The sequence below is a fragment of the Crocuta crocuta genome, unplaced genomic scaffold (assembly GCF_008692635.1).
Source record: "Crocuta crocuta isolate KB4526 unplaced genomic scaffold, BGI_CrCroc_1.0 scaffold343, whole genome shotgun sequence".
Taxonomy (NCBI): domain Eukaryota; kingdom Metazoa; phylum Chordata; class Mammalia; order Carnivora; family Hyaenidae; genus Crocuta; species Crocuta crocuta.
In genome coordinates this window covers 257,870-284,344 of record NW_027532679.1, presented here as the reverse complement: position 1 = coordinate 284,344, position 26,475 = coordinate 257,870, and the positions used below count along the sequence as shown (strand labels likewise).

Sequence of the window (26,475 nt, the reverse complement as noted above, 5' to 3'; positions counted from 1 at the left end):
TGTGGCAGAGCACGCTCCCAGCATCCTCGGCTAGCCCAGCAAAGGACAGAGTTAGCACCAGGTTCCCCTCAGCAACTCTGCAGCTAGTCTGAGTCTGTGGGAGGGGAAAGTGATGGGAAGGTGTTGACATGCAGGTCCTTGGATGGTAGCCCTGGATCACCTTCTGCCCCCTGGGCTGGCCTCTGGATATCATTTCTCCCTCCTGTGTAGCAATAGAACTCCCCTTGGGGCTGCTGCTGACTGGACCCTGCCCATAACAAGGCCTTCTCTCTAGGCTGGGCCCAACTTTTCTCCACCTCTCCTGCTGGGTAGAATGAGTTTAGAGTCAGGACATCTGGGATTTAGCTCCGGCACTGCCACCTTCTAGCCAAGGGACCCTGGCCCAGTCAGTGAACCACTAAGGGCACCAGGTCAGAGTATCACCTCTACCCGGTTTCTGGCATGCTCCTGCCTTTTTTTCATACTATTTCATTTACTCCTCCTGATGATGCTGTGAGTTTTACAGAAGGGAAGCCTGAGAGTTTTCTTTTTTAAAATCAGCCCCAAGTCTGCAGCCTGGGACTGGGTTGGGCTTTGATAGCTACATCAAACAAAGCAAACCCAGGGACCGTGACACCTGCTGCTCATGTGGGATGGGTTTCCTTCGTGGAACAAGACTGTCCCTTGCCCCCTCATGTGGAATTCCATGACACCCTTGCTCACATGGACCTGCCCCATGGGACCCTCAGGCTGGCTCCTCTCACCCTCCAAGGAAGGAGCCACTGCCTTCTCAGGCCCACCCTGCAGAGGTGTGCTCAGTCCTTCCCTGCGGTCTCCTTGCTGTCACTCCCTTCTCTGGAAGCCTGCCTTGGGGAGGACTCTCATGCCTGAACTTGCAAACGGCCCAAACACAGCACTGGGATGTGTATGGTGAGGGGGTGCTGGAAGGGCTGAGAAGCCATTTTACCTTCTTAGTTAAAAAAAAAAACAAAAACACTTCATTTTCCCCTTCTTATAGAAGTGATATGTACCTATGATGCACATATTCATTGTTACAGAAACAGTAAAAGGGGGCAGCTGCGGTATGGAGCCCTCTAGCCCCCCATGCCACAAGGGGCAGGACACTTTCATGGTGCAGTGGGTCAGAGCACAGGCTAGGTCTGAAATCCCTGCTCCAGTTGTGTGATTTTGTGGAAATGATTTAACCCAAGCCTCAGTTTCCTCATCTACAACATGGAGAAAGTGAGAGCACTGCCTTGGGTGTCTCATGAAAATTAAATGACAGTGCACGTAGGGTGCCGTGCAGAGCCTCACATATTACTGGTGTGAATGACCAGTGAATAGCAGCCACTAGAAGGATACTGTCAGGGCTTTTCTTTGTCGGTTTGCCTTCATCATATTTTTAAACACAAAACATGAGACCATATTATATATATACTATTTTTCCTTCCTCCCTCCCTCCCTTCTTTCCTTTCCTTCCTTCCTTTCTTCCTTTCTTCCTTTCTTCCTTTCTTTCTTTCTTTCTTTCTTTCTTTCTTTCTTTCTTTCTTTCTTTCTTTCTTTCTTTCAGAGATAGAGATAGAGCACGGGCAGCAGAGGGGTAGAGATGGAGAGAGAGAATCTCAAGCAGGCTCTCTGCGCCATCAGCACAGAGCCCGACATGGGACTCGAGCCCATGAACCCTGAGATCATGACCTGAGTTGAAATCAACAGACACTCAATAGACTGAGCCACCCAGGCGCCCTGATACTATTTTTCATTTCTGTTTAAACTTAATTTTGGAGGCATCTAATTCTTTTTACATAATATTCCATTGTTTAGATGTGCTCTTACTTATTCCCTAAGGACATATATTTGGGTCTTGTCAATCTTCCGCTTTTGTAAGTAAGGCCTCAACAAATAACTTCCCTCCAAATCTCTGCTCATCTTGGCAGCTGTCTCTCTTGGATAAACTCCTGGGTGTGGAATTTTGAGTTAAAGAATGTGCTTGCTTTGGTACGTAACAGAGTTAGCCAAATTGCCATTAACAAGAGGTATCCACTTATAACATTGCAAGGCCTGCCTTTCTCCTGCCAGCTCACCATGTTGTCCTATGAAAACTCCTTCTCCTGGATCTGAGAGATGAAGATGTCCTAACCCTGGCCTCCCAAGGACACTGTGCAGTTCCCTTTCTGGCTCATTCTACTGCTACTACCTCTAATCCAAACCACCCTTACACCTGTGTAAGTCAAAGGACTTTCCCCACAGCATCTTATTTGATCTGATCTCATGGGGCAAGTAGAAAAGCTATATCAGCACTTCCTGGGATGTGAGGGCCAAAGAGGTCAAGCAATTGGTCTAGGATCCCCAGATGGATGGATAGATTAATCGAAAGCCAAGATAAGAAGCCAGTGCCCTGCCTTCTCACTGAGTACTCTTCCCACCACACCACCACTACCAAAAGGTGGTGATGTAAGTCTGGGAAGAGCAGGGCAAAGGAAGAGCAGGGCAAAGGAAGTTTTATCAGACAGAAATTGATAAATTTCTGATAAACTAACAGTTATTTAAAACATCTACTATGGGCCACTGGGTAAAAAGATGGCCTCCAGGGAGCTCAGAGGCCAGTGGGGGAAGACAGGCCACCCCCTGGTGCATGTCAACATGAGGAATTCAGAGCCAAGCCAGGAGTAATGTTGGGGTGGAGCCTTGTTAGCACACACAGCTCAGGTAAGGCTGAGTGTGGGCTAGCCAGACTAAGGAAAGGCATTTCAAGAGGAGTGAACAGTGCCTGCTTCCAAAGATGACCTGACACATGAGCCTGGGGCTTGTGAACAGCTCCGTATGGCTGTGTAGATTTCTGTGGTCTGCCCTGCCCCACATTCATTCTTCTGGATACAATGACTGGGCTTTCATTTGGGGAACCAGCTCATCTCCACTTTCTGTCTGGATGGGCATGTGACTGCAGCTGACCAATCAGGACATTGCTCAGGGATGGGCAAGGAATGAGCAGGCCAGTGAGACTCAACTTGGGGACTTCTACAGGAATGATGGGAAAGATGAACTCTCTCTCCAGTGGGATGCTGGGTCCACAGAGAGAAAGCCGTGAGCAGGAAGCCAACCTAGATGAAAGCAGAGCCAAGGGACGAGAGAGATAGAGACTGAATGAGATGAGTTAGTCTCTGGATCTGCCCTGGAATTTCAACTGTGTGAGCCAATTGATTCTGATTTTTTGCTTAAATCAGATTGACTAGAATTTTGGGCATCTGTAACCTAGAGTGCAGACTAATGCAATGTGGTAAGAGATGGAGGGCAGAGAGATGAGCAGGGGTCAGTTCACAGAGGCAGGTACAGGCAGGCTCTGGAGTTAAAGATTTAACTGGCCACTAGAACTGGGAAGGTTCTAACCACTAAGCAGGAGGACTACGATGGTGTGACTGTGCCTTTTGGAAACAAAATCTTTCCTGGCTGAGAGAGAGAGTGGAAAAAAAAAATCAATGACTCTTCCAGAAATTTCAGAGCCTTTAGAACACCTTTTCTAGGGCTTTCCCATCAGGATAGATGGACTAGTCTGGAATTGGCGCCAAATTACTAATTCATCAGTCCTGATAGCCCATATCAATTTATCTTAATTTCTGAAAATGCACTCAGACCTTTCAGACCAGTCTCTCTTCTCCATCACCAGGAAGAAAAGGGGTCTTAGCAGAGATTAAGCAGAAGGAATACGGCCCTTTGAAAATGCCCCTTTCTGGCTGAAATGGAACACCTGCATTTCGGGGAGGCCTCTCTGGCAGATGAATGGGCTTGCCTGTCTCCTCTGCACTGTGGGCAGGCCTTCCACAGGGGCTCGGGGACAATGCACTGGCAGATGGACTGCCACAGGCTCTGGGAACTCATGCTCTCAAAGCCAGGACAGAGAAAACTGAGGAAGGTCTCCCTTCCAGACCTGGGAGCCTCCTCAATACACAGAGCCCTTTCCCCTCGAGAGTGAAGGACATTAATTGGAGCAAATGGAAACCGGAGCCAGCCTCCTCCCCCCTCCCGGATGAGAGATTTCCAATATGGCTTCATTACCAAGTCTTTTGTAAATAAACTGTGTGGAGAAAAATGCCATTTGTTCTGCTGTAATTGCCTGATGAGCATCATTAGATGGGTCTTTGAAACACACAGAATGAAATCATTTTGGGTTTAGGAATTCCTTTGTGCAAATCCTTCTCTGTTCACTATTCTCCACAGAGGGCATTTCTGAAGGGGGACTTCTTGACCACGGAGGATGGTTTCTGGCCAGCGATACACCTGCTCTGAGTGACACACCAACACGTATGTATTAAGTGCCCCCTCCATGTCAGGCAATCCTTTCGGTACCTGGGACACAGTAATGGGTGAAACACACAAATAATCCTACCCTACTGAAATTTACATTCTGGTGAGCACTCAGAACACAGGTGTGGCCATTTCTGGGGATGCACTTGGCAGAAAACTTGACAAATCAAGTTTGTTCGACTGCTGTATTGACAAATTGTGAAGTTAAAAGTCCTTTGATTCCTTGTGTGTGATTTCACTGTACCCATAAGGATGTGACATTTGGAAAGCTAGACTGCACGGGCTACGGATACCCAATAAATGACATTTGTGCCATCACTCGCCAGACCTGCACCCGTGGCAGACATCACTCATCAGTCACCACTCGTTCTGATCAGCTTGGATGCAGCTTCGGAATACATATCAGCACAGCGCTGGGAAGCCCCTATCTGAGAGCAGATCACAGATGGCTGGGAGAAGAACCTATTCGCTGCTTCTCACTTAGACGGTCACTAACCCACTTCACTGAGAGACTGTAGAATATCCCAGTAAATTAAGAACAACCCCAGGAGGAGGCAAAAACAGAAGAAGGGGGAAAGACTGCTGCCAACTTCTCAGGCTGGTTTTCCTCTCTAGTGCTCTCTTCGGTCCCTACAGGGGCCTAGGAATCATGGCAGGTCAGAGCAGAGCATCTGCAGTCAGACACCCCCGGGGTCAGGTCCTGGTTACTTCCGGGTGGGGCCCTGGGCTGAGCCCCACTTGCCTTCCTGTGAGATGCTCTGATGATGACACTGCTCTGCTAGGGCTGCTGGGGGATTAAAGACAACACATGTGAAGGGCTTGGAGCAGTGTCCAGTCAGCTCCGAGCAGGGCTCAAATTCAGCTGTGGTGGACCAGAGCGGACGCACACTTGTTTGCAGCTGGTATCCACTCTGACTGGTTGGTGCCTGGGCCGCCATTGCCATTAAATGAACGCCAACCCTGGACATGAGTGTTCGTTAAGTAGGGGCTGGTCCCCTTATGGGAGACAGCTTCAGAACTCTGGAGGTAAAATAGACACAGACCACCCTTCAAACCAAAACAATGTTTTGGTAGAAGTCCAGGTTGTTCTTTTCTTGCTAATCAAGAATTTATGTTCCCTAGTTCTGAACTGCTCAACCAGCGGTGTACATGGTGACAGTAATGATGTTGATAATGAAAATAATCTTTAGGATGTTGTTAAGAAGCACCCAACCATCACGGGTGCATTTAATCCTCCGAACAATCCTGTGAGGATTCAAGTGTCATTAAGCTCATTTTGTGGAAGCAGGAACCAAGGCTCAGTGAGATGAGCCTTCCTCGTCTGAGATCACACAGTCTGTTGGAAGTGGTAGAGCCTGGATCTGACCCCAGCACCGAAGTCTCAACCACTGTGTGAGACAGTGGAGTCCTGCCTAAAAAGCTGATGTCCAATTCCGGGGGCATCACAGGGTTGTGTATTCGCAGGGCTCAGCCCAATAGTGGTGCCACTGGCCATCCCTCGTGGGCTGGGGGTATTCCCTTCCAGGGGTCCTAGGGATGCAGAGGCAGGCCCTGGCCGGATGTAAGGGCACAGGATAAGCCTAATCCTCCCCTCAGAGGGACCTAGCCTCTGTTCTTCACCTGAGACCAATATGGAAAGTGAAGGGGAGAAAGTGGCCCCTGAAGTGTGGGTGGCTAACTAGTAACCGCCATGTCCTCTACTACCATTGTCAGCAAGCTTCTACAGCACATGGGCTGGTCCGATCGAGTAAATATTTATTCACTGGATCTTGAATAATTTCTACCCATTTTTAATTGCTGGCTGTGTCTCCAGGTGGCATGTGAAGCACTTCTAAGATACTATCTCATTTAATCTTTGCAATAGCTCTGTAAGGTAGGTAGTATTATTATTCCCTTATTTCAGACGAGGAAAGAAAGCTAATCTGACTTGCCCCAAATCACACAGCTCCTGAGAGGTGGAGCTGAGATTTGAACCCATGCTCCTCTGACTCCACAACTTGAGCTCCCGACCACTGGTCTCTATGGCAAACTGCAGCAGTGGTGGATGCAGAGAAAGGGAATTTGAGAGGGGTGGCCAGGACCTACTAAGGATAAGTGGGAATCTGCGAGGCCAGGGGCCATTCCCGGAGCGCAGCACCCCTCCAGGCCTGTGTGTCCTGCTCACCGCAGCTTCTCTTCCCCACTGCTGGTTTGCTGGAAGCAAGACCTGTCTTATTCTAACACTGCCATCCTAAGAAGGGGACAATGTTAAGGTAAATGGCAGTCAGAGCTGCGGTTAAGGCCAGTCTTTAGCAGACTATGGAAACACCCCACCTTCACTGTACACACGCAGGAAGGAGTGGCCCACAGCCCCTGACGTGTCACCTGAGGAGCAGAGACTGCTGAACCCTGAGCATCCAGTCTTTCCAGGCTCAGAAAGCCAAGGGGGTGTGGCAAAGAGAAGGGGGCTTACGAAGAGCAGGCTCACCTTGAATGAGATTTCATACTGCTCCCCTCCCCAGATCTCCAGGCCTGGGTCGTACCCACCCAACTCCCAGAACCATTTCCGATCCACAGCGAACAGTCCACCGGCCATCACGGGAGACCTGTCAGGGAAGAAGAGTGTGGTGTGAAGACAAAACGTCCCGGCTGCAGGCTCTGAGTGCACGCTGACACTGCGGGTCCCCCGGGGAAGGTGCTGCACGCCGCCCCAAGGGCACAGCCTATGCGTCTAACAGGGAATCCAACGCCCTTCCAAGTGAGGGCCCAGGCTGTCTTCTTCCACTCCACGACTTCCCTTCTTTAAATAGTACATTTTAGCCAAACGGCTCCGGAGCTCCTTTCCACGGTTACTTGTGAGAGGAAATCACAGTAACGTGTGCCTGGCAGCTAAATGGTCTATGCATCTCCAGTCCTCCCACAGGTTAAATGGACTGAATCAGGTGCCTCCGAGCCTGTCTGCACAGTAGAATCTCTTAGAGAGATGACAAAACACGCAGTTTGCTGGGCCCTACCCCAGACCTAGGAAGCAGTCCCTGCGGGATGCAGTCTAGGAATGCATGTTTTCAAACAGGCTTCCTTAGATGAGAGTCCCTCAGGCAGCCCAGCACTGGACACGACTTTGCTGAAGAAGACACAGCCTCTGCTCTTTCAGTTAAAGTGGGCTAAGATGAATTCCGCACCTTCACTGTCTCATTACTCAGCGAGGGCCAGCTGAGCAGGAGATGCTGGAAGGATGTGCAGGTAGATGGGAGCTGGCCTGGGAGTTTGGGGGATGCTAGTGTGACAGGGCAGCCACCTGAGGACAGAAGGATCCGGAAGACAGGTGAGGTATAACGAGGGCCCCTGGGAGGTATAGACAGCACTACGGGAACATGAAAGAAGGCAGTGTCTGCGGCCAGGTTTTGGGGATGAGGAGGTAGGCTGGGTCAAGAGCCAGGGGAAGGGTGCTGGGGGAGGTGGGTTTTGTTTGGACAAGTGAGCAATGAAGGGAGAGGAAGGTACCCTGGACCGGAGGGGAAAACCACAGGAAAAGGGCACAGAGATGATAAATCGAGGCGCACCATGGGGGACAAGTCAGCGTAGCATCATGCCAGGCCCCAGGGCAGGGGTGGCGCGCTGCAGCCTGCCTGAGTCCTCCCTGGTGCCTCACACAGGACTGGCTCCTAAGAGGGGCCGCCGGTATTCGCTGAGTGAAAATCTTGCAGAGTGGCTGTGTCCTTGACCTCATCTGGCTCCACTGGAAAACTCCAGACCCTCAAGCCAAATAACATTCCAGCAGTAAACTCCAGGCCACCTCCTGGCCCTGGGAACTCCAGGCTCATGGGAACTGGGCTAATTTAAAAAGAACTTAGCTGACCCACCTGCCTCCCAAGCTTCTTGTAGCTGATGACCCTTGACAGCATGGGAGGGGCTCCTTTAAAAGAAGATCCCCTTGAATATTCACTGAGGGCTTGAATGTGGCAGGTGGTTGCTGGACTGATGTTTTAATAAAATGACTACATCCTGCGCTGACATCACGAGGTGGGCCCCATCCTTATTATCCCATTAATGCATGTGTGAACTGGAGTGCAGACAGGTAGGTAACTTGCTCAAGGCTTCACAGCTACTAAGCAGGACTTGTCTCTAATCTATGCCAGAGCTCACACTCCTCAGGACCACAGAACTCTGCCTCCTACCAGGCAGGAACCGTGGAGAGGGAGGTAATGAGTGAAAAGGACAGGAGAACAGGGATGGGAAACTGTCACTCCCGCTCTCCTTTACCTTTGGTGTGATATGAGATCAGGTGTTTAACCACTGAACCCCTTGTCACCCGCCGTAGCAGCCAAGGGCCATATGGGGCCACTGAACAGCTGGAACTGCTGCTCTGAATTGAGATGTGCCGGGAGTGTAAGGTACACACTGATTTCCAAGTCTTAATGTGAACAAAATAATAGAAAAGGTTTCATTAATCATTTCAGGGGTGCCTGGCTGGCTCACCTGGTAGGGCGTGTGACTCTTGATCTCGGGGTTGAGAGTTTGAGCCCTGCGCTGGGTGTAGAGATTACGTAAACATAAAGTCTTAAAAAAATAATATCAAAGTGTTGGTTACATGTTAAAATGAGACTATTTTTAGATATACTGGGTTAAACAGAGTATATTATAAAAATGAATCTTCCCTGCTTCTCTTTACCTTTTCTACGTGGCCACTAAAAAATTTAGAAGTATTTATGTGGCTCCCATGATATTGCTATGGGGCAGTGCTGATTTAACATCTCCAAGCCCGTCCCCCATCTATGCAATGAACATGCAGCTACAATTCTTAGCTCACATTCCTGTTACATTTCTGAAAGTACCCAGTACTATGAAAAGTATGGTGTCTAGTATCAACTTTCCTTTCTTTTCTGAAGATTTTTGGCTGGAGGCACAAATACACTGCTCAGAGAGGCAGACAGTGTTTCTGGACCAGTGCTTCATGGGAAACCAAACCCAATACTCTGAATGCGGAAATCAGCCTGGGTGGAAGCCAGGGGCAAGGACCAAGGCATGGCGGAACAGGGAGAAGATGAGCCTTAAGGTATTTTGGATGCTTGAGGCTGGCCTCGAGAGGGAGGCCTCTCCTCCAGCCCGGTCTATTTTCTGCTGTGTTCAGCAAGAACAATAACACAGTTCGGGGCGCCTGGGTGGCTCAGTCGGTTAAGCATCTGACTCAGCTCAGGTCATGATCTCTCCGTTCGTGGGTTCGAGTGCCGCATCAGGTTCTGTGCTGACAGCCAGCTCAGAGCCTGGAGCCTGTTTCAGATTCTGTATCTCCCTCTCTCTCTCTGACCCTCCCCTGCTTATGCTGTCTCTCTCTCTCTCTCTCTCTCAGAGATAAATTTTAAAAAATTAAAAAACAAAAAAAAGAACAATAACACAGTTCTGAGCATCTAGTGTCTACCACTCACTTTACCGACATCATCTCCAGCTCTCACAAAGCTCTACTAGACCCCTTTTCAGATGGAGAAACTTGAAATTCAGAAAAGCTACATAGTCTACTCAAGGGCATGCGGTTAGTAAGTGGATGAGCTGTGGTTCCAGCCGGGATCTGCCACCCAAGCCCGTGTCCTTCAAATACCATTCTATCGCCCTGGGCCTGCAGACTGCTCTGTGCTGGCACCGTGGAGCGGTGTGCAGAAGATGACCACGATTTTTTCAGTGGTCTCTCTCCCGGGTTTTGTCCAAGTACAGTACAGAAAAGATACCTTTGGAAAGAATCAGAAGATAGAAGGATGGAGAGTCCCTCGGGAAGCATCTAGACCAGTGGCTCTCAACCGAGGCCACACATTAGCATCACTGGGGGGGGGCTTTAAAGAACTTTGATGCTTAGAACCCATCCCAGACTCTGGTGTGACTGGTCTTGGGGTGGGGGTGGGGACTGGCCTGGTGGGTTTTGTTTGTTTGTTTTTACAAACTCCCCAGGTGATGCCAATGTGCGGCCAGGGTTGAGAGCCACTGCTCCAGGGCAGGTCCAACGCCTTCAATATCCAGGTGAGACGACTGAGGCCCCAGAAGGTGGGGTGGAGGGGACCTACTGGGGCCTCTGCTACTAAGCAGCCACATGACCTGGACTGAGCCTCTCCTCATCTTGCAATGAGGAAGATGAATGTGCCAAGACCCATCCTTAATACACATTTCAAATGTTAGGCCCATGAGTCAGCGTATGGTACTGGTCCAAACCGAAAGGGGTTCTGGTTACCCTGAAAATTCTGTTTTCTGCAGTAACCCATTTTGACCTCAGCCTCTGCCATGTGTCATCTTGGGCGAGTCTCATGTCCTCTCTGAGCCACAGGGTCTGTGTCAGTCAAAGGTGGAGAATTCTACCTACACCCTGGGGTGCTGTTTTGAGGATCGGGTGCAGTAATGTCAGCTGTGACTGCTCAGCTCAGATGTTAGTTACTCCTCTTATTAGTGTTACTCTCCAAGAACTCGAGGCAACTGGGAATTGCCTTGGGCATACGGAGGGTGCTGCCTGAATGATGTGGTCTTGGGTTCCAATAGCAGTGGTTGACCACGTTTAGGATACCGGAGGTCAGGATAAGAACACAAACGTCTGACCTGCTCAAGAGGAATGGGGCTCCACCCATGCCCTCTGCTCTCAGCTCATGCTACTCCCTTGCCACCAAGTATGGCCTCTTCCTCCCTCGGAGCCCTCCCTTGGGCCCATAGCAGTAGGGGCTCCCCTCAGGAACACCCTTCTCAGTGGGGGAGTGTGAGGCACAGGGGAGCTGGAGTTCACTGGGGTTAAACTGTGGTTAGGGAGGTATGGTAACCAAGCCCCCTCAAAGAAGCCAATGCCTAATTCCTGGAACTTGGGAATATGTCACCTTACACTTACAATTAAGTGAAGGATCTGAGATAGGGAGATTGTCCCAGTGGGCCCAGTGTACTCACAGGGGTCCTCACACGTGAAAGAAGGAGGCAGGAGGGTCAGGGTTACAGAAGGAGATGTGATGATGAAAGCAGGAGCCGTGGACACAGTTGGGGGAGAGGAGGTGGAAGGAGGAGGGGGAGTGATGGCGGAAGGAAGGAGAGGGAGACTTGGACATGTTAGGCTGCTGGCTTTGAAGACAGAGAAAGTGGGACACCTGGGTGTCTCGGTTAAACGTCCCACTTTGGCTCACGTTGTGAATTCGCAGTTCCTAAGTTTGAGCCCTACGTCAGGCTCTGTGCTAATAACTCAGGTGGAGCCTGCTTTGGATTCTGTGTCTCCCTCTCTTTGCCCCTCCCCCTCTCACGCTCTGTCTCTCTGTCTTTCTGTTTCTCCCTCTCTCTCAAAAAAATGAATACTTGAAAAAAAAAATTTTTTTTTGAAGATGGAGAAAGGAGCCACGAGCCAAAGAATGTGGGCAGCCTCTAGAAGCTGGAAAGAACAAGCCAACAGACTTCCCTAGAGCCTGCCCTACACCATGCCTTTAGCTCAGTTAGACTCCTTTTCAGACTTCTGACCTCAAGAACTTTAAGAGAATAAATCTGTGTTGTTTTAATAAGTCAGTGAATTTTGAGTAATTCATAATTAGGAAACTAATACAGCAGAAGGCTGGACTTTGGCTTTGTACCCAAAGGTCTTTCCACAGCTCAAGGAAGGGGGCCAGAATGGCTCACAGGGCAGCACAGGAGGGGCACCAGAGACATGGGCTCTGATTCTGGGCTGGCCATCGACTCACTGTGTAAGTTAGCTCCCCCTTGTCCTGGGGCTACGGTCTCCCCATCTGCCAGGGACTGGAGTCCATTACCTGTAGGTCCCCCCAGCTTTCACATTCTAGGATGTTTCGGGTCCATCCCACACTGACCGTGGGACAGGCTGCTATTTCGTAACACTTCCAAGAGGGCCTAACTGAATGCCGAGACACTGGCGCCAGGAGAGGACAGACCTGCACGTGCGTCCAGCCTTTACCGCTTCATAGTTGTGAGACCTGGAAAAGTTGCTTAACCTCCTAGAGCCTTGATGTCCTCATGTGGGAAATATGGATAATAATTTTTACTACATATGGCTGTTGGGGGTTAAAAAGGATCAGCATGTAATATGCTCAGCACTGTGCGTGGCCTCTAGAAAGTGTTCGTAAGTGGTGGTGGTGGTGATGCTGGTCTTGCTGACGACTGGGTGCTAGGCTTGAGGGAGACAGCAACCCTGTTCACCCCCCGCTGGCAGTCCCTCTGCACAGAGGTGGCCAGCTGGGATGTCCCTGAGCTGAGCACTGTGACATGCTGGGAGGGGCTGTGCTTCTGGTAGGGAACGTTTGTCCAGGTTCCCCTGCACTGGCATTTTAGGGGAAGATGGCAGTCCCAAGTTGGGTGTGTTGGCAAGGGGTCACTAGGTTAGCCACTGGGACCAGCCAAGGTCACTCGTACTTACTCAAATGGGTCGCTTGGGTCAGCTTTCTGCAGTTCTGGAGGTATTGGGATCCGCTTATAGTACATCTCCCAGTCAAAGGCGCCCCGCATGGCATCCCCGGCCTGTGTTTCATACCGAAAGTCATCGTGGTCGATCACATCAATCATTGGGCACACAATGGTCTTGCGGTTCCGGGCGATGCGGTCTGAAGAAGCCAAGAGATGCCCATTAGGGACGCAGGATGGGGGGAGCAGCTACGTCCACGACCCTGCTCTGCACCTTGCTCGCATTCTTAATGTGTTCCCTGAGTGATTGCTCTGAACACTCGAGTTTGAGAATCCCAAGAGCAAGGGAGAGTGCAGGCTTTAAGAAAGATGGACCAGGGCTCCCATCCCAGGCCTGTTCCCCCGAGCTACATAAATAATGTTTCTGAGCCCTGGTGTTCTCCTCTGTGAAATGGGGAGAAGAGTCTCAGCACCACGGGCTGCTATGAGTACTGGATCCAACGGTGGTTAGGGGTGTCCAGCACGGTTGCCTGTAATGGTCAGCACTGTTGCAGAAAGAGAGGTTAATTTCCTTCTGAGAGGGCTCCTGCTCTGGCCTTGTCAGGCTCTGCATTCTGGGTCCTAAACTTGACTCCCGGCCTGAAGTAGCCAGGCACCCCAGCACTCACCCCTCACAGGTACTCAAAACTTCCCAGCTATGGTCAGTGAACAAATGGCCCTCCTTGCAAGAGAGTTCAGCTCGCTTTTTCCAACAGTCAGAACTACTGAGGAGGGCATGGACTATCCCATGAGCTCCTCATGACTGATGTGCGAGCAAGGCCTGGCAGCCCTTTGCCCTGCAGGAATGCTACAGGGTAGGTGATTCAAGATGGCAAGGGCAGTCCCTAGCCAGATGGCATTTTATGGTCCCCTTTAAGCCAGGGAGAAGCTGATTCTGTAAAATGCACTCTGCCCACCCTACCAACCAGAATTTTAAGCTTTGGTTTGCTCTGTTCTTCAGTGTTCCTTCTGCCAAGAAGCTGTGGCTGCAGCTTGGGGGTGCCAGTGATAGATGGGCAAGTGGTCTGTGTTGGGGTGCCTGGCTGCTTGGGCCAGCAGTCCAGTTCAAGGCTGGGAATGTAAAGTCTGGTAGGGCCAGTGTAGGCTGGGAGCTGCCTGGGGCGGGCTCAGGCTTCATCAAGTACTTTTTTCTTCTGAGAGAGAGCAGCATTTTTGCCCTTTTCTAAATTGCAAGACACAATTCATAGATGGGTCATTAAATTGATTGAGTGTGTGTGTGTGTGTGTGTGTGTGTAATGAACCAAAAAAGAATACTGAGTGTCAGGGTGCATTCCACCTGATAAGAAAAAGTATTTTTTCAAGAAACGGGTTTCCGTTATATTGCATGGGTGTGTATCTGCATATTGGATTGAGATGTCCAATGTATTTCTAACTGTGGCACATAGTTTTAACAAAGCCTGAGAAGGGCTGCTTTCAGCAGTGTGTCCTCTGGGCTACCAGGGCTCGATATACCCATGATGTATTTAAAAAACACCTGCCCCAGGTGCACTGAATCAGAATCTCTGGGGGTGGAGCCTGCATCTGCCTTGCAAACAGGCTCCCTAGGGATTCCTAATGAAGTCGAAGAAACTTCTCCAGGGAAAGATCTAGAGAGGTGCCTCCCTTCCAAATTATTCATGGCCATGCAGGGGATCTCACTTCTGGAGAGGCTCTGGGCCTGCGGCACGCTGGCTGAAAATGGGAGGTGGGAGGGGTCAAGGCTTAGCATCAGAGAGCCAGCATTCCAGGGTGCTGCACTCACCTGGGGACAGATTGCTCAGGTCCCAACCCTGGTTTTGTCACCCACAAGCAGTATAACCTTGACAAAGGTTATCTGATGCCTCCGAAACTTAGCTTCCTTGCCGACAAAATGAAGGAAAACAGCACCTGTCTTGTGGGGTTCCTGTGAAGACCAAGTGGGACAGTGGGGCCCAGGTGCTTAGCCCAGCCTCTCGCACATTCACACATCTCATTAGTGCTGCGCGGACATTGCTGTGAGCAGGATTGCTGAAAGAAGCTCAGAAGCTCAGCATTTCCCTCATTCTCTTTGCTCTTTAGTTTTCTCATTTGTTCTATGTGGATAATAATGTCTGGCCTGTCTGCATTCCCACATAACTGTCAAATTCAAATGTGGCTGTGGCCTCAAAAGCTAACGGACTAGCAGAGCCATGATGATGATGATGATGATGATGATGATGATGATGATGATGATGGTGGTGGTGGTGGTGGTGGTGATGGCAGTGGCAGCAATGAGGATCAAGAGTGGCTTTCCTTTGGGAGGCTGAATCCTTCTCAGGCTCAGGAATGCCTCATCTCCCCAGAAGGCAGAGAGAGCTGTGCATGGAGGTGTTAACGGTTTAGAGACAAAAGCCCTGATGCACTCTGTCGGCTGCTCATATTAACAGGGACAGACGTTTACATCTATACCATTGGTTCACATTCCTATTGGAAAAATAAAAAATAAAAAGAGGGAGAATGTTTCCTCCATGTATTCTGCAGATTATGAAAATTACGCTCATATATTTCCATAGAAACAGAGTTAAGGGTTATTTAGACTCCAAGCTCAGCTTCCTGCCCCACCACTTCATTCTCTTTATGAGTCACTGAATGACCCAACAAATGGGTTGTTTCCTCAGCACTATAAATTAGGTGATTTATGGTCACACTTTTTTCTCTCTTTTTCTTTTTTAGTAATGAGAGGCAGATACAGAGATCTCTTGGTTTAATTAGATAAAGAGTTTACCAGAAAGTGTAGGTTATATCCTTTTCCTAACCCAGCAGGATCCTGGACCCTTGGGGTCAGAAGAGTATAATCTAATACTGAAGTTCCATGCTGATCTGTGTTAGAGAATGAATGTGCTGGATTATCTGATTAAGCCGTGCAGGTTTTGCTTTCTGTTCTCAGCTCTGCCTGATGGCCCAACCAGTGCTCCTCCAAGTGTGGTCCCTGGATCAGCAGCTGGCACCAGGTTAGCTGGTTAGAAATGCAGCTGCTCAGGGGCGCCTGGGTGGCTCAGTCGGTTAAGCGTCTGACTTCAGCTTAGGTCATGATCTCACGGTTCGTGGGTTCGAGCCCCACATCGGGCTCTGTGCTGACAGCTAGTTCAGAGGCTGGGGCCTGCTTTGGATTCTGTGTCTCTCTCTCTCTCTGACCCTTCCCTGCTCATGCTGTCTCTCTCTCTCTCTCAAAAATAAATAAAATATTAAAAAAAAAAATGCAGCTGCTCAGGCCCTACCCCAGACCTCTTCAATCAAACCCTGGGGTGGGGTCAGCACTTTCTATTTTAGTGAGTCTTCCAGGTGATTCTGCCATAGGCTCATTCTGGCCATGAACTACAGTCTTCTTTGCTTCCTGAGCTTTCTGTTACAGAGAGCGTACCTACTCATTTGTGAGTTTTATTTTTCTCCCTGGATTGATAACTATTCTCCAATCTGTCTCTGGCCTGTCCCTCACCTGATTCCCAGGCTTAATGTCCCATTAAGGGGGACATTTCCTCTTTGATGTCCGCCTGTTAGCACCAGCTCATCGCCTTCCACAAATCTGAACTCTGCAGAATTTAGACCTGCTTCTTCAGCCAGCTATGAGGCACCTCACTGCCCAGCATCCAATCCTCATCTCCCTTCTGTCCATGTGGCTGTGCTGGATGATGCCTGGATCACGCTGCCCTGTCCACAGCCCTTTCCTGATAGCTGTTGGAAACTCTCCAGAGAGGAAATGAATTTAGGGAGGTAGTGTGAGTTCTGAGAGTAGACAGACTTTGGGGCCAGAGATGGTGACTTTGACACTTGTGACCCAAGGGAACAATATTGAGTCACTCAGTATCTCCAAACCTGGTTTCTTCTACTATGAGAATGGGGACAGTTTTGACCTGGCATGGTTTTGTGAGGACTGGAGATAACGTTTACAACTTTCCTGGCTCGGTAGCAGGGCACTGAATGCTAACACTTCTAAGTTGCTAGGCTAATGTCCCTCCACAATGTAGCTCCTACAGTAGAGAGCCTTGACTGGCTTTCCAATAAAATTTCAACTAATCTGGAGGAGACAATCATACAACTAGACATTAGTATGCTGCTGTATGACTTTGGGCAAGTCACTTCCTCTCTCAGCTTCCTTCTCTGTAAAATGAAGGTCTCTGAGCAGTCCTGAATCCCTCGTGGCACCTGGCATTGGCTGGCAGCATCTCAAGCAGTCAAGAGAACCCTTGTGGATGACCCCTGCAGAAGGCTGGGGCCTACCTTGCCTTGGGAGGGTTGCTTACCGAGCAAGGGGGGGAGCCAGTTGACATTGGCTTCACAGTGTGAGTCTAAGAATGTGATGACATCCCCGGTTGCTGCAGAGGCCCCCAGCATCCGGGTCCTTATTAGCCCTTCCCGTTTCTTGGTTCGAAGAATCCTCACACTGGGGAAGAGGGCCATGTAGTCTTCAAGTGGCTTCTTCAGGTGTTCTGTGAGAGAGATAGAAGAAGACAGAGGGACAGATGGGTTAGAACAGCTGTTTAGTAATCACTCTCGTGACTGCTCCCTTATGTGTGCACTGTATTTTATAGCTTAGACACAGCTTTCCTACACAATGCCTCATGGGACCTTTCAGATATGGCCAAGAAGGGCAGGGACCACCACTTGCATGCTGGACTCTGAAGCTCAGAGAAGTCCAGGGATAGTGCCAGACCTGGAACACACAGAGATCATTTGCATGAGGGTGTGGGCAGTCATGGTTTATGCTGAGACCTATTCCCTCATTTTCTAGAAATAATATTCTGATTTTTCTTTGTGAAACTGCCCCTCCCATCTTCAGTCCATCACACTTTGGTGGGGCTCACCCCATCCCCTGGATCCAAGGGAGAGGAACAGGTAGGATGGGCCTGACCAATGAGGGCATTCCATTTCCTTGTCTACAGTGATGGTTCAGGGATGGCCATGTGACCAGAGTTGATCCACATAATGAATCCTGAGAATTTTTTTTTTCAGAACTACTTAAAACTAGGCCCTTTCTTCTCATTAGAGTTGCTAAGTTGGCTGGCCATAAATCTGGAGCTGATGGTGACATCTTTGGCAAATGAGGTGATGAGAAGTGGGGGAGGGAGACTTCTGCTGAGAATGAAGTAAACATGTAAGAAGAGTCAAGAGATGGAAATTATTCTGATGGCATTTTGATTCCCCAGATCCCTCTTGCCTAAAGCAGATAGACTCCTAGATGTTCTTACTGCACACAAAACAAATTCCTCTTCTTGCTTATTCTAATGTGGGTTGGGTTTCTACCCTGTGCCTGGTAAAGTTGTTCTGAATAAATCTCAAAAATTGTCTCCATTTACTAAAAAAGTCCCAGCCTTAACACTAGTGTCTCTTGATTTTAATCAGGGTCAGGGCACTTCAAGAAAAATCTAGTATGGTTACAAAAAAGCCCTAAAGTTTATATTACACTTAATGATGAAATAGTGAATGCTTTTATTCAATGATCAGGATAAAGGCTGTACTCTCTCTCACCACTTCAATTCAGCATTGTACTAGAACTCCTAGCCAGTGCAATTGGCAAGACAAAGAAATAAAGGCATAAAGATTGGAAAGAAAAAGGTAACAGTATCTTTAATTGTAGATGACATGATTATTTACATAGAAAAATCCTAAGAAATCTACAACGAAGCTAGCAAGATTTCAGGATACAGGTTTAAATGTTGATTTAAAAATTAACTGTATTTCTAAGTACTGGCAGATAAAAAAAAGCAATTGGAAAATGCAATTTAAAATAGTAAGCATACCATTTGCAATTTAACAAAAGAAGTAAAATCTGTATGCTTTGAAAACTGCAAAACATTATTGAAAAATATTAAAGACTAAAATACATGTAAAGATAGTCTGTGTTCATGAATTGGATGAATTAACATTGTTAAGATGCCAATACCTCCTATGTTGATCTACAGATTCAATGAGATCAAAATCACAGCTGACCTCTTTGCAAAAATTATCAATTGATAAGCTGATCCTAAATTTATGGAAGAGATCAAGGGATCTAGGATAGCTAAAAAATCTTTTGATTACTTACACACGAACAATTATAGCAACACTATTCACAATAACCAAACAGTGGAAATAACAAGCTTCCGTCGTTTCATGAATGGATAAACAACTATGAAATATATTCATACAATGGAATATTAATCACAAAAAGCAATGAAGTACTGATACATGGAACAATGCAGATGAACTTCCAAACATTACACCAGGTAAAAGATGCCAGCCACAAAGGTCACATGTTGTATCATTCTACTTGTATAAAATTCCAGAATAGGTAAATTTATAGAGACAACAAACAAATTAATGATTACCAAAGACTGGGGTAGAGAGAGATGAGGAGTAACTACTCAATGGGTATGGTGTTTTGTTTCCTTTAGGAGTGATAAAACATTCTGGAACCAAGTGATGGTTGCATAACATTGTGAATGTACTAAATGCCAGTGAATTGTATACTTTAACACAGTACTGCATACGTTAACATGGTTAATTCTTATGTTATGTGGATTTTACCTCAATAAAAAAAATGGGTAAAAGATCTGAATAGGCACTTCTCCAAAGGAGATCTACAAACGACCAATGAACACATAAAAGGATGTTCAACATCCTTAGTCACCAGGGAAATGCAAATCAACACAATGAGATACTACTTCACATCCACTAGGGATGGCTATAATGCACAAGTCTGATAGAAAGTGTTGACAAGGATGTGGAGGATAAGAATCTCCATATACTGTTGGTGGAACTGTAAAATGGTGTAGCTACTTTGGAAAACAGTCTGGCAGTTCCTCAGTTAAGCACAGTTACCATATTACCCAGCAATTCCATTCCTAGGTATATACCCAAGAGAAATGAAAACACACATCCACCCAAAAATTTGCACAATGTTCATAGCAGCAATATTCAAAATAGCTCCATATTGAAAACCATCCAAATATCCATTAACTGATGAATGAATAAACAAAATGTAGTATAACCACACAGTGGATTTTATTATTCCACAATATAAAAGGAAAGAACGATTGCAACAATATGGATGAACCTGAAAACAGTACACTGTGTTTAAGAAGTCAGACACATAAGACTAGGTATTATATGATTCTGTCTATATGAAATTTCTAGAAAGATAAAATTACAGGGACAGAAAGGAAGTCAGCAGTTGTCTAGAGCTGGGTTGAGAGTGGGGACTGATTACAAACAGGCACAAGGGAACTTTCTGGAGTGATGGAAATATTCTAAAACTAGATTATAGTGATAGTTTTACAACTGTATGAATTGACCTAAGAACATACTAAACTGCAAGCTTAAAATGAGTGATTTTTATATTATGTAAATTACACTTGAATAAGGCTGTTAAATTAAAAAGAATTTTAATTTAACATTTTAATATTAAATTATTTAAATTATTAAAATACATAAATTAAAGAACAATTGGAAAGTACAATAAAAATACCATTTATAATAGCTTCATATAGATAGAGACCCAAATAAATGGAGAGATAAATCATACATATTGACTGGAAGACTCCATATTGTTAGAGTCAATTCTCCTCAAATTCGTCTACAGATTCAACATAATCCCAATAAAATCACAGCAGGTTTTGAAATTGACAACTTTCAAAGAACCTAAACTAGTGAAAACAAAAACAATCTTGAAAAAGAGCAAAGTTGGAAGACTCACTGATTTCAAAATTTATTACAGTCAGAATAATCAAAACAATGTAATACTGGCAAGAAATAATCAATAGAACAGAATAGAGAGGCCAGAGATATTCCTACATATACGTCATTGATGGACTGGTTTTTGACAAGGGCACTAAGGTAAATTCAATGAGAATATAAAAGAAATTTTAAAATGTGAAACAAAACAAATGAGCAAAAGGAAAAAAAGAGAGAAAGACAAACCAAGAAACAGGTTTAATTATAGAGAACAAACAGATGGTTACCAGAGGGGAGATGGTGGGAAGATGGGTAAAACAGGTGACAGGGACCAAGAGAACACTGGGGGCACTTGGGTGGCTTAGTTGGTTAAGCCTCCAACTCTTGATTTTGGCTTTGGTCACAATCTCATGGTTAGTGGGTTTGAGCCTCCCTGTTGGGCTTTATGCTGATAGTGCAAAGGCTGCTTGGGATTCTCTCTCTTCCTCTTTCTTTCTCTCAAAATACATAAATATTAAAGTAAAGAGGGCACTTGTGATGATCACTGAGTAATGTACATAATAGCTGAATTTATGTTGTACACCTAAAATTAACATAACACTGTATGCTAACTATACTGGAATAGAAATAAAAAAACTTGAAAAAATAAAACATGAGCTAGCATAACTGGATAAACACATGAAAAAAAGATGAACCTCAACCCCTATCTCCTACCATACACAAAAGATAATTTTAGATGGATAGCAGATTTATATATAAAGGCGAAAGCTATAAGGTTTCTCGAAGAAAAGATAGGAGATTATTGTGAACTTGGGGTAGGAAAAGATTTCTTAAGACATAAAAACACTAACCCATAAAAGGAAAAAATGATAAATTGGACTTGATTAAGAACTTGCTCTTCAAACTTTGCTCATCAAAACACATCAAAGCCATCAGTAAGAAAATGACAAGGCAGGCAACAGTCTGGGAGAAAATATTCACAATACATGAATCTGACAAAGGATTTGTATCCAGAATATGTAATGAATTCCAACGAAGTCAATAATAAACAGATGACCAATTTAAAACTGGGCAAAAACTTTGAAATATTTTTACAAAAATACATTTCACAAAAGAATTTATATACATATAGCCAACAAGCATATGAAAAGATGTGAACCAAATTAAAACCCTGAGATGCCATTAGCTATACATTCCCCAGGGAGGGGTGTTAAGATGGTGCAGGAGTAGGGGGACCTTAGGCCTGCCTCATCCTTCGAATACAGCTGGATAAATATCAAATCATTCTGAACACTCAAGAAATCAATCTAAGAGAAGAAAACCACAAGTCTACCACAAGTAGAAAAACAACTACCTTGTGGAAGCTTCTTTTAACAAGCAGACCAAAACACACCTAGATGTAGCTTTTATTTTTCTTTTCTGGACAAAATGACCAGATGGAGGAATTCACCCCAAAAGAAAGAATAGGAAGTTAGGGCATGTGGGTGGCTCAGTCAGCTAAGCAACCAACTTAGACCCAGGACATGATCTCACAGCTCATGGGTTTGAGCCCTGCGTTGGACTCTGTGCTGACAGCTCAGAGCCTGGAGCCTGCTTTGGATTCTCTGCCCCTCCCCCACTAGCTCTCACTCTCTCTCTCTCAAAATAAATAAACATTTAAAAAAAAGAGAGAATAGTTCATAGCAGCACTCTCAACAATAGCTAAAACATGGAAAGAGCCTAAGTGTCCATCAACAGATGAATGGATCAAGAAGATGTGGTTTATCTATTCCATGGAATACTACATGGCAATGAGAAACAATGAAATCTGGCCACGTGTAGCAACATGGATGGACCTTGAGGGTGTTATGCTGAGCGAAATAAGTCAGGCAGAGAAGGACAAATACCATATGTTTGCATGTATAGGAGGATTAGGAGGAACTTGACGGAGGAACAAGGGGGAGAAGAAGGGGGGAAATGGAGGGGGAAAGGGAGAGAGACAAACCATGAGAGACTCTTGAATGCTGACAAAAACTGAGGACTGATGGATGTGGGGGGGAGGATGAGAGACTCTTGAATGCTGACAAAAACTGAGGACTGATGGATGTGGGGGGGAGGAGGGATGGGCATGGAGGAGGACATTTGTGGGGATGAGCACTGGGTGTTATGTGGAAACTAATTTGACAATAAACTATTTGTAAAAAAAAGAAAAAAAGAGAGAGAGAATAGGAAGGAGAAGTAATAGCCAGGGATTTAATCAATACAGATAGAAGTAAGATGTCTGAACTAGAAATTCAAACAATTCTAAGGATACTAGCTGGGCCTGAAAAAAGCATAGAAGACATGAGAGAATTCCTTAAAATAACTTTTAGTTCTTTTAAATAAAATAACTAAAAACTAGTCAGGCCAAAATTTAAAACTATAACCAAGATGCAAATCCAAATGGATGCCATAACAATGAGGATGAACAAAGCAGAGGAGCGAATTTGTGATAAGGAAGAAAAAAATTATGAAAAATAATGAAGTTGAAAAGAAGAGGGAAAGAAAGGTAATGAATCCCGAAAGTAGACTTAGAGAACTCAGTGACTTCTTAAAATGCAATAACATTTGCATCACAGGAGTTCCAGAAGATAAAGAAAGAGAAAAAGGGGCAGAAGGTTTATTTTAGCAAATTACAGCTGAAAACTTCCCTAACCTAGAGAAGGATACAGACATTGAAATCCAAGAAGTCCCATGAAATTCAACAAAAGCTGGCCATACGACCTAGACATATCATTGTCAAATTCATAAAATACAGACAAGGAAAGAATCCTGAAAGCAGCAAGGGGAAAAAAGTCCTTAACCTACAAGGGAAGGCAGATCAGGTTTGCAGCAGATCTGTCCGCAGAAACTTGGCAGGCCAGAAGGGAATGGTAGGGTATATTCAATGTGCTGAGTGGCAGAAATATACAGCCAAGAGTACTTTATCCAGCAAGGCTGTCATTGAGAATAGAAGGAGAGATCAAAAGTTTCCCAGACAAACAAAAACTAAAGGAGTCTGTGACACTAAACCAGCCCTGCAAGAAATATTAGAGGGGACTATTTGGGGAAAAAAAGACCAAAAGCAATAAAGACTAGAAAGGAACAGAGAACATAACCAGAAATACCAATTTTACAGGTAACACAATAGTAGTAAATTCATATCTTCAATAATTATCTTACTAATAATCCATTAGTAAATGGACTAAATGATCCAGTCAAAAGACAAAGGGTATCAGAATGGATTAAAAAAAAACAAGACCCATCTATATGCTGTGTAGGAGACTCATTTTAGAACTAAAGACACCTGCAGATTGAAAGTAAGGGGATGGAATGCTGGAGTAGCCATACTTATGTCAGACAAACTAGATTTTAAAACAAAAACTGTAACAAGAGATGAAGAAATCCATTACATCATAATTAAGGGGTCTATCTATAAAGAAGACCTAACAATTGTAAATTCTTACGTCCCCAACTTGGTAGCCACCAAATATATAAATCAGTTAAAAAATAAACATAAAGAAACTCATTGATAATAATACTATAATAGTAGGGGACTGTAACACTCCACTTACAGTAATGGACAGATCATCTAACCAGAAAATCAACAAGGAAACAATGGCTTTGAATGACATACTGGACTAAATGGACTTAACAGATGTATTAAGAGAACATTTCATAGTAAAGCAGCAGAATACACATTCGTTTTGAGTGCACATGGAACATTCTTCAGAACAGAGCACATACTGGGTCAGAAATCACCTCTCAATAAGTACAAAAAGATGGAGATCATACCATGCATATTTTCACACCACAATGCCATGAAACGTGAAGTCAGCCACAAGAAAAAATTTGTAAAGACCATAAATACATGGAGGATAAAGAACATCCTACTAAAGAATTAATGTTAATCAGAAAATTAAAGAAGAAATAAAAAAGTATACGGAAGGCTGTAAAAATGAAAACATGACAGTCCAAAATCTTTGGGATGCAGCAAAGGCAGTCCTAAGAGGGAAGTATATTACAATATAGGCCTACCTCAAGAAGCAAGAAAAGTCTTAAATACAAAGCCTAACCTTACACCTAAAGGAGTTGGAAAAGGAAAAGCAAATAAAGCCTAAAGCAAGCAAAAGAAGGTAAATGATAAAGTTTAGAGCAGAAATAAATGATAGAGAAACAAATAAACAAAAAACCAGTAGAACAGATCAACAAAACTAAGAGCTGGTTTCTTGAAAGAATTAATAAAATTGATAAACCTCTAGCCGACTTATCAAAAAGAAAAAAGAAAAGATCCAAGTAAATAAAATCATGAATAAAAGAGGAGGGATCACAACCAACACCACAGAAATACAAATAATCATAGATTATTATGAAAAATTATATGCCAACAAACTGGGCAATATGGAAGAAATGGACAAATTACTACAAACATACAAACTACCAAAACTGAAACAGAAAGAAATAGAAAATTTGAATAGACCCATAACAAGCAAAGAAATTGAATCCGTAATCAAAAATCTTTCAACAAAAGTCCATGGCAGATGGCTTCTCAGGGGAATTATACCAAACATTTAAAGAAGAGTTAATACCTATCCTTCTCAAACTGTTCCAAAAAATAGAAGTGGAAGGAAAACTCCCAAATTCCTTCTATGAGGCTAGCGTTACCTTCATTCCAAAACCAGACTAAAAAGGAGAATTACAGAACAATATCCCTGATGAAAATGGATGCAAAATCCTCAACAAAATAGTAGCAAATTGAATCCAACAGTACATGAAAAGAATTATTCACTACAATCAAGTGGGACTTATTCCTGGGCTGCAGGGGTGGTTCAATATTCTCAAATCAATTGATGTGATACACCAATTAATAAAAGAAAGGATAAAAACCATGTGATCCTCTAAATAGATATAGAAAAAACATCTAACAAAATACAGCATCAATTCTTGATAAAAACCCTCAATAAAGTAGGGATAGATGGAACATACCTCAACGTCATGAAGGTCATATATGAAAGACCCACTGCTAATACCATCCTCAATGGGGAAACGCTGAGACCTTTTCCTCTATGGTCAGGAATAAGACAGGGATGTCTCCTCTCACCACTACAATTTAAAAGTACTGGAAGTCTTAACCTCAGCAATCAGACAACAAAAAATAAATAAAAGGCATCCAAACTGGCAAGGAAGAAGTCGAACTTTCACTATCTGCAGGTGACATGATACTCTATGTAGAAAACCTGAAAGACTCCAGCAAAAATTGCTAGAACCAATACATGAATTCAGCAAAGTTGCAGGATATAAAATCAACTTACAGAAGTATGTTGCATTTCTATACACTATAATGAAACAGCAGAAAAGGAAATCAAGGACTAGATCTCATTTATAATTGCACCAAAACCCATAATGTACCTAGGAATAAACCTAACCAAAGAGGTAACAGATCTGTGCTCTGGGGGCACCTGGATGGCTCAGTCGGTTAAATGTCTGACTTTCTATTTTGGCTCAGGTCATGATCTCCTGGTTCATGGGTTCAAGCCCTGTGCTGGGCTCCACTCTAACAGTGGAGAGCCTGCTTGGGATTCTCTATCTGTCTCATTCTCTCTCTCTCTCTCTCTCTCTCTCTCTGTCTGTCTGTCTCCCACTCTCTCTGGCCTTCCCTGACTTACTACCCAAAGCAATCTCCATTTTAATGGAATCTCTATCAAAATACCATCAGTATTTTTCACAGAGCTAGAACAAACACTCCTAAAATTTGCATGGAACCACAAGAGACCCCAAATAGCCAAAGTAATCCTGAAAAAGAAAAGCAAAGCTGGAGGCATCATGATTCCAGACTTCAAGCTATATTACAAAGCTATAGTCATCAAGATGGTATGGTAGTAGCACAAAAACAGATCAATGGAACAGAACAGAAAACCCAGAAATGGGTCCACAACTATATGGTCAACTAATCTTTGACAAAGCAGAAAGACTATCCAGTTAAAAAAGACTGTCTTTTCAACAAATGGCACTGGGAAAAGTGAACAGCAACATGCAGAAGGATGAAACTGGACCACCTTCTTACACCAGACACACAAATTACACCAGACACACAAATAAATTCAAAATAGATGAAAGACCTAAATGTGAGACAGGAAACCATCAAAATCCTAGAGA

General features: G+C 45.1%; 1 protein-coding gene across 1 annotated transcript in view; it reads right to left on the bottom strand.

Moving 5' to 3' along the window:
- GALNT10 (polypeptide N-acetylgalactosaminyltransferase 10) overlaps positions 1 to 26,475 on the bottom strand; it is a 225,972-nt gene that overhangs the window by 25,162 nt on the left and 174,335 nt on the right. Inside the window, exons 6-8 of the mRNA XM_077780793.1 lie at positions 16,914 to 17,099; positions 12,632 to 12,815; positions 6,746 to 6,863 (exon numbers count right to left, since the gene is read on the bottom strand). Of these exons, the coding sequence (XP_077636919.1) occupies positions 6,746 to 6,863; positions 12,632 to 12,815; positions 16,914 to 17,099 (488 nt within the window). The remainder of the gene's footprint in view (positions 1 to 6,745; positions 6,864 to 12,631; positions 12,816 to 16,913; positions 17,100 to 26,475) is intronic.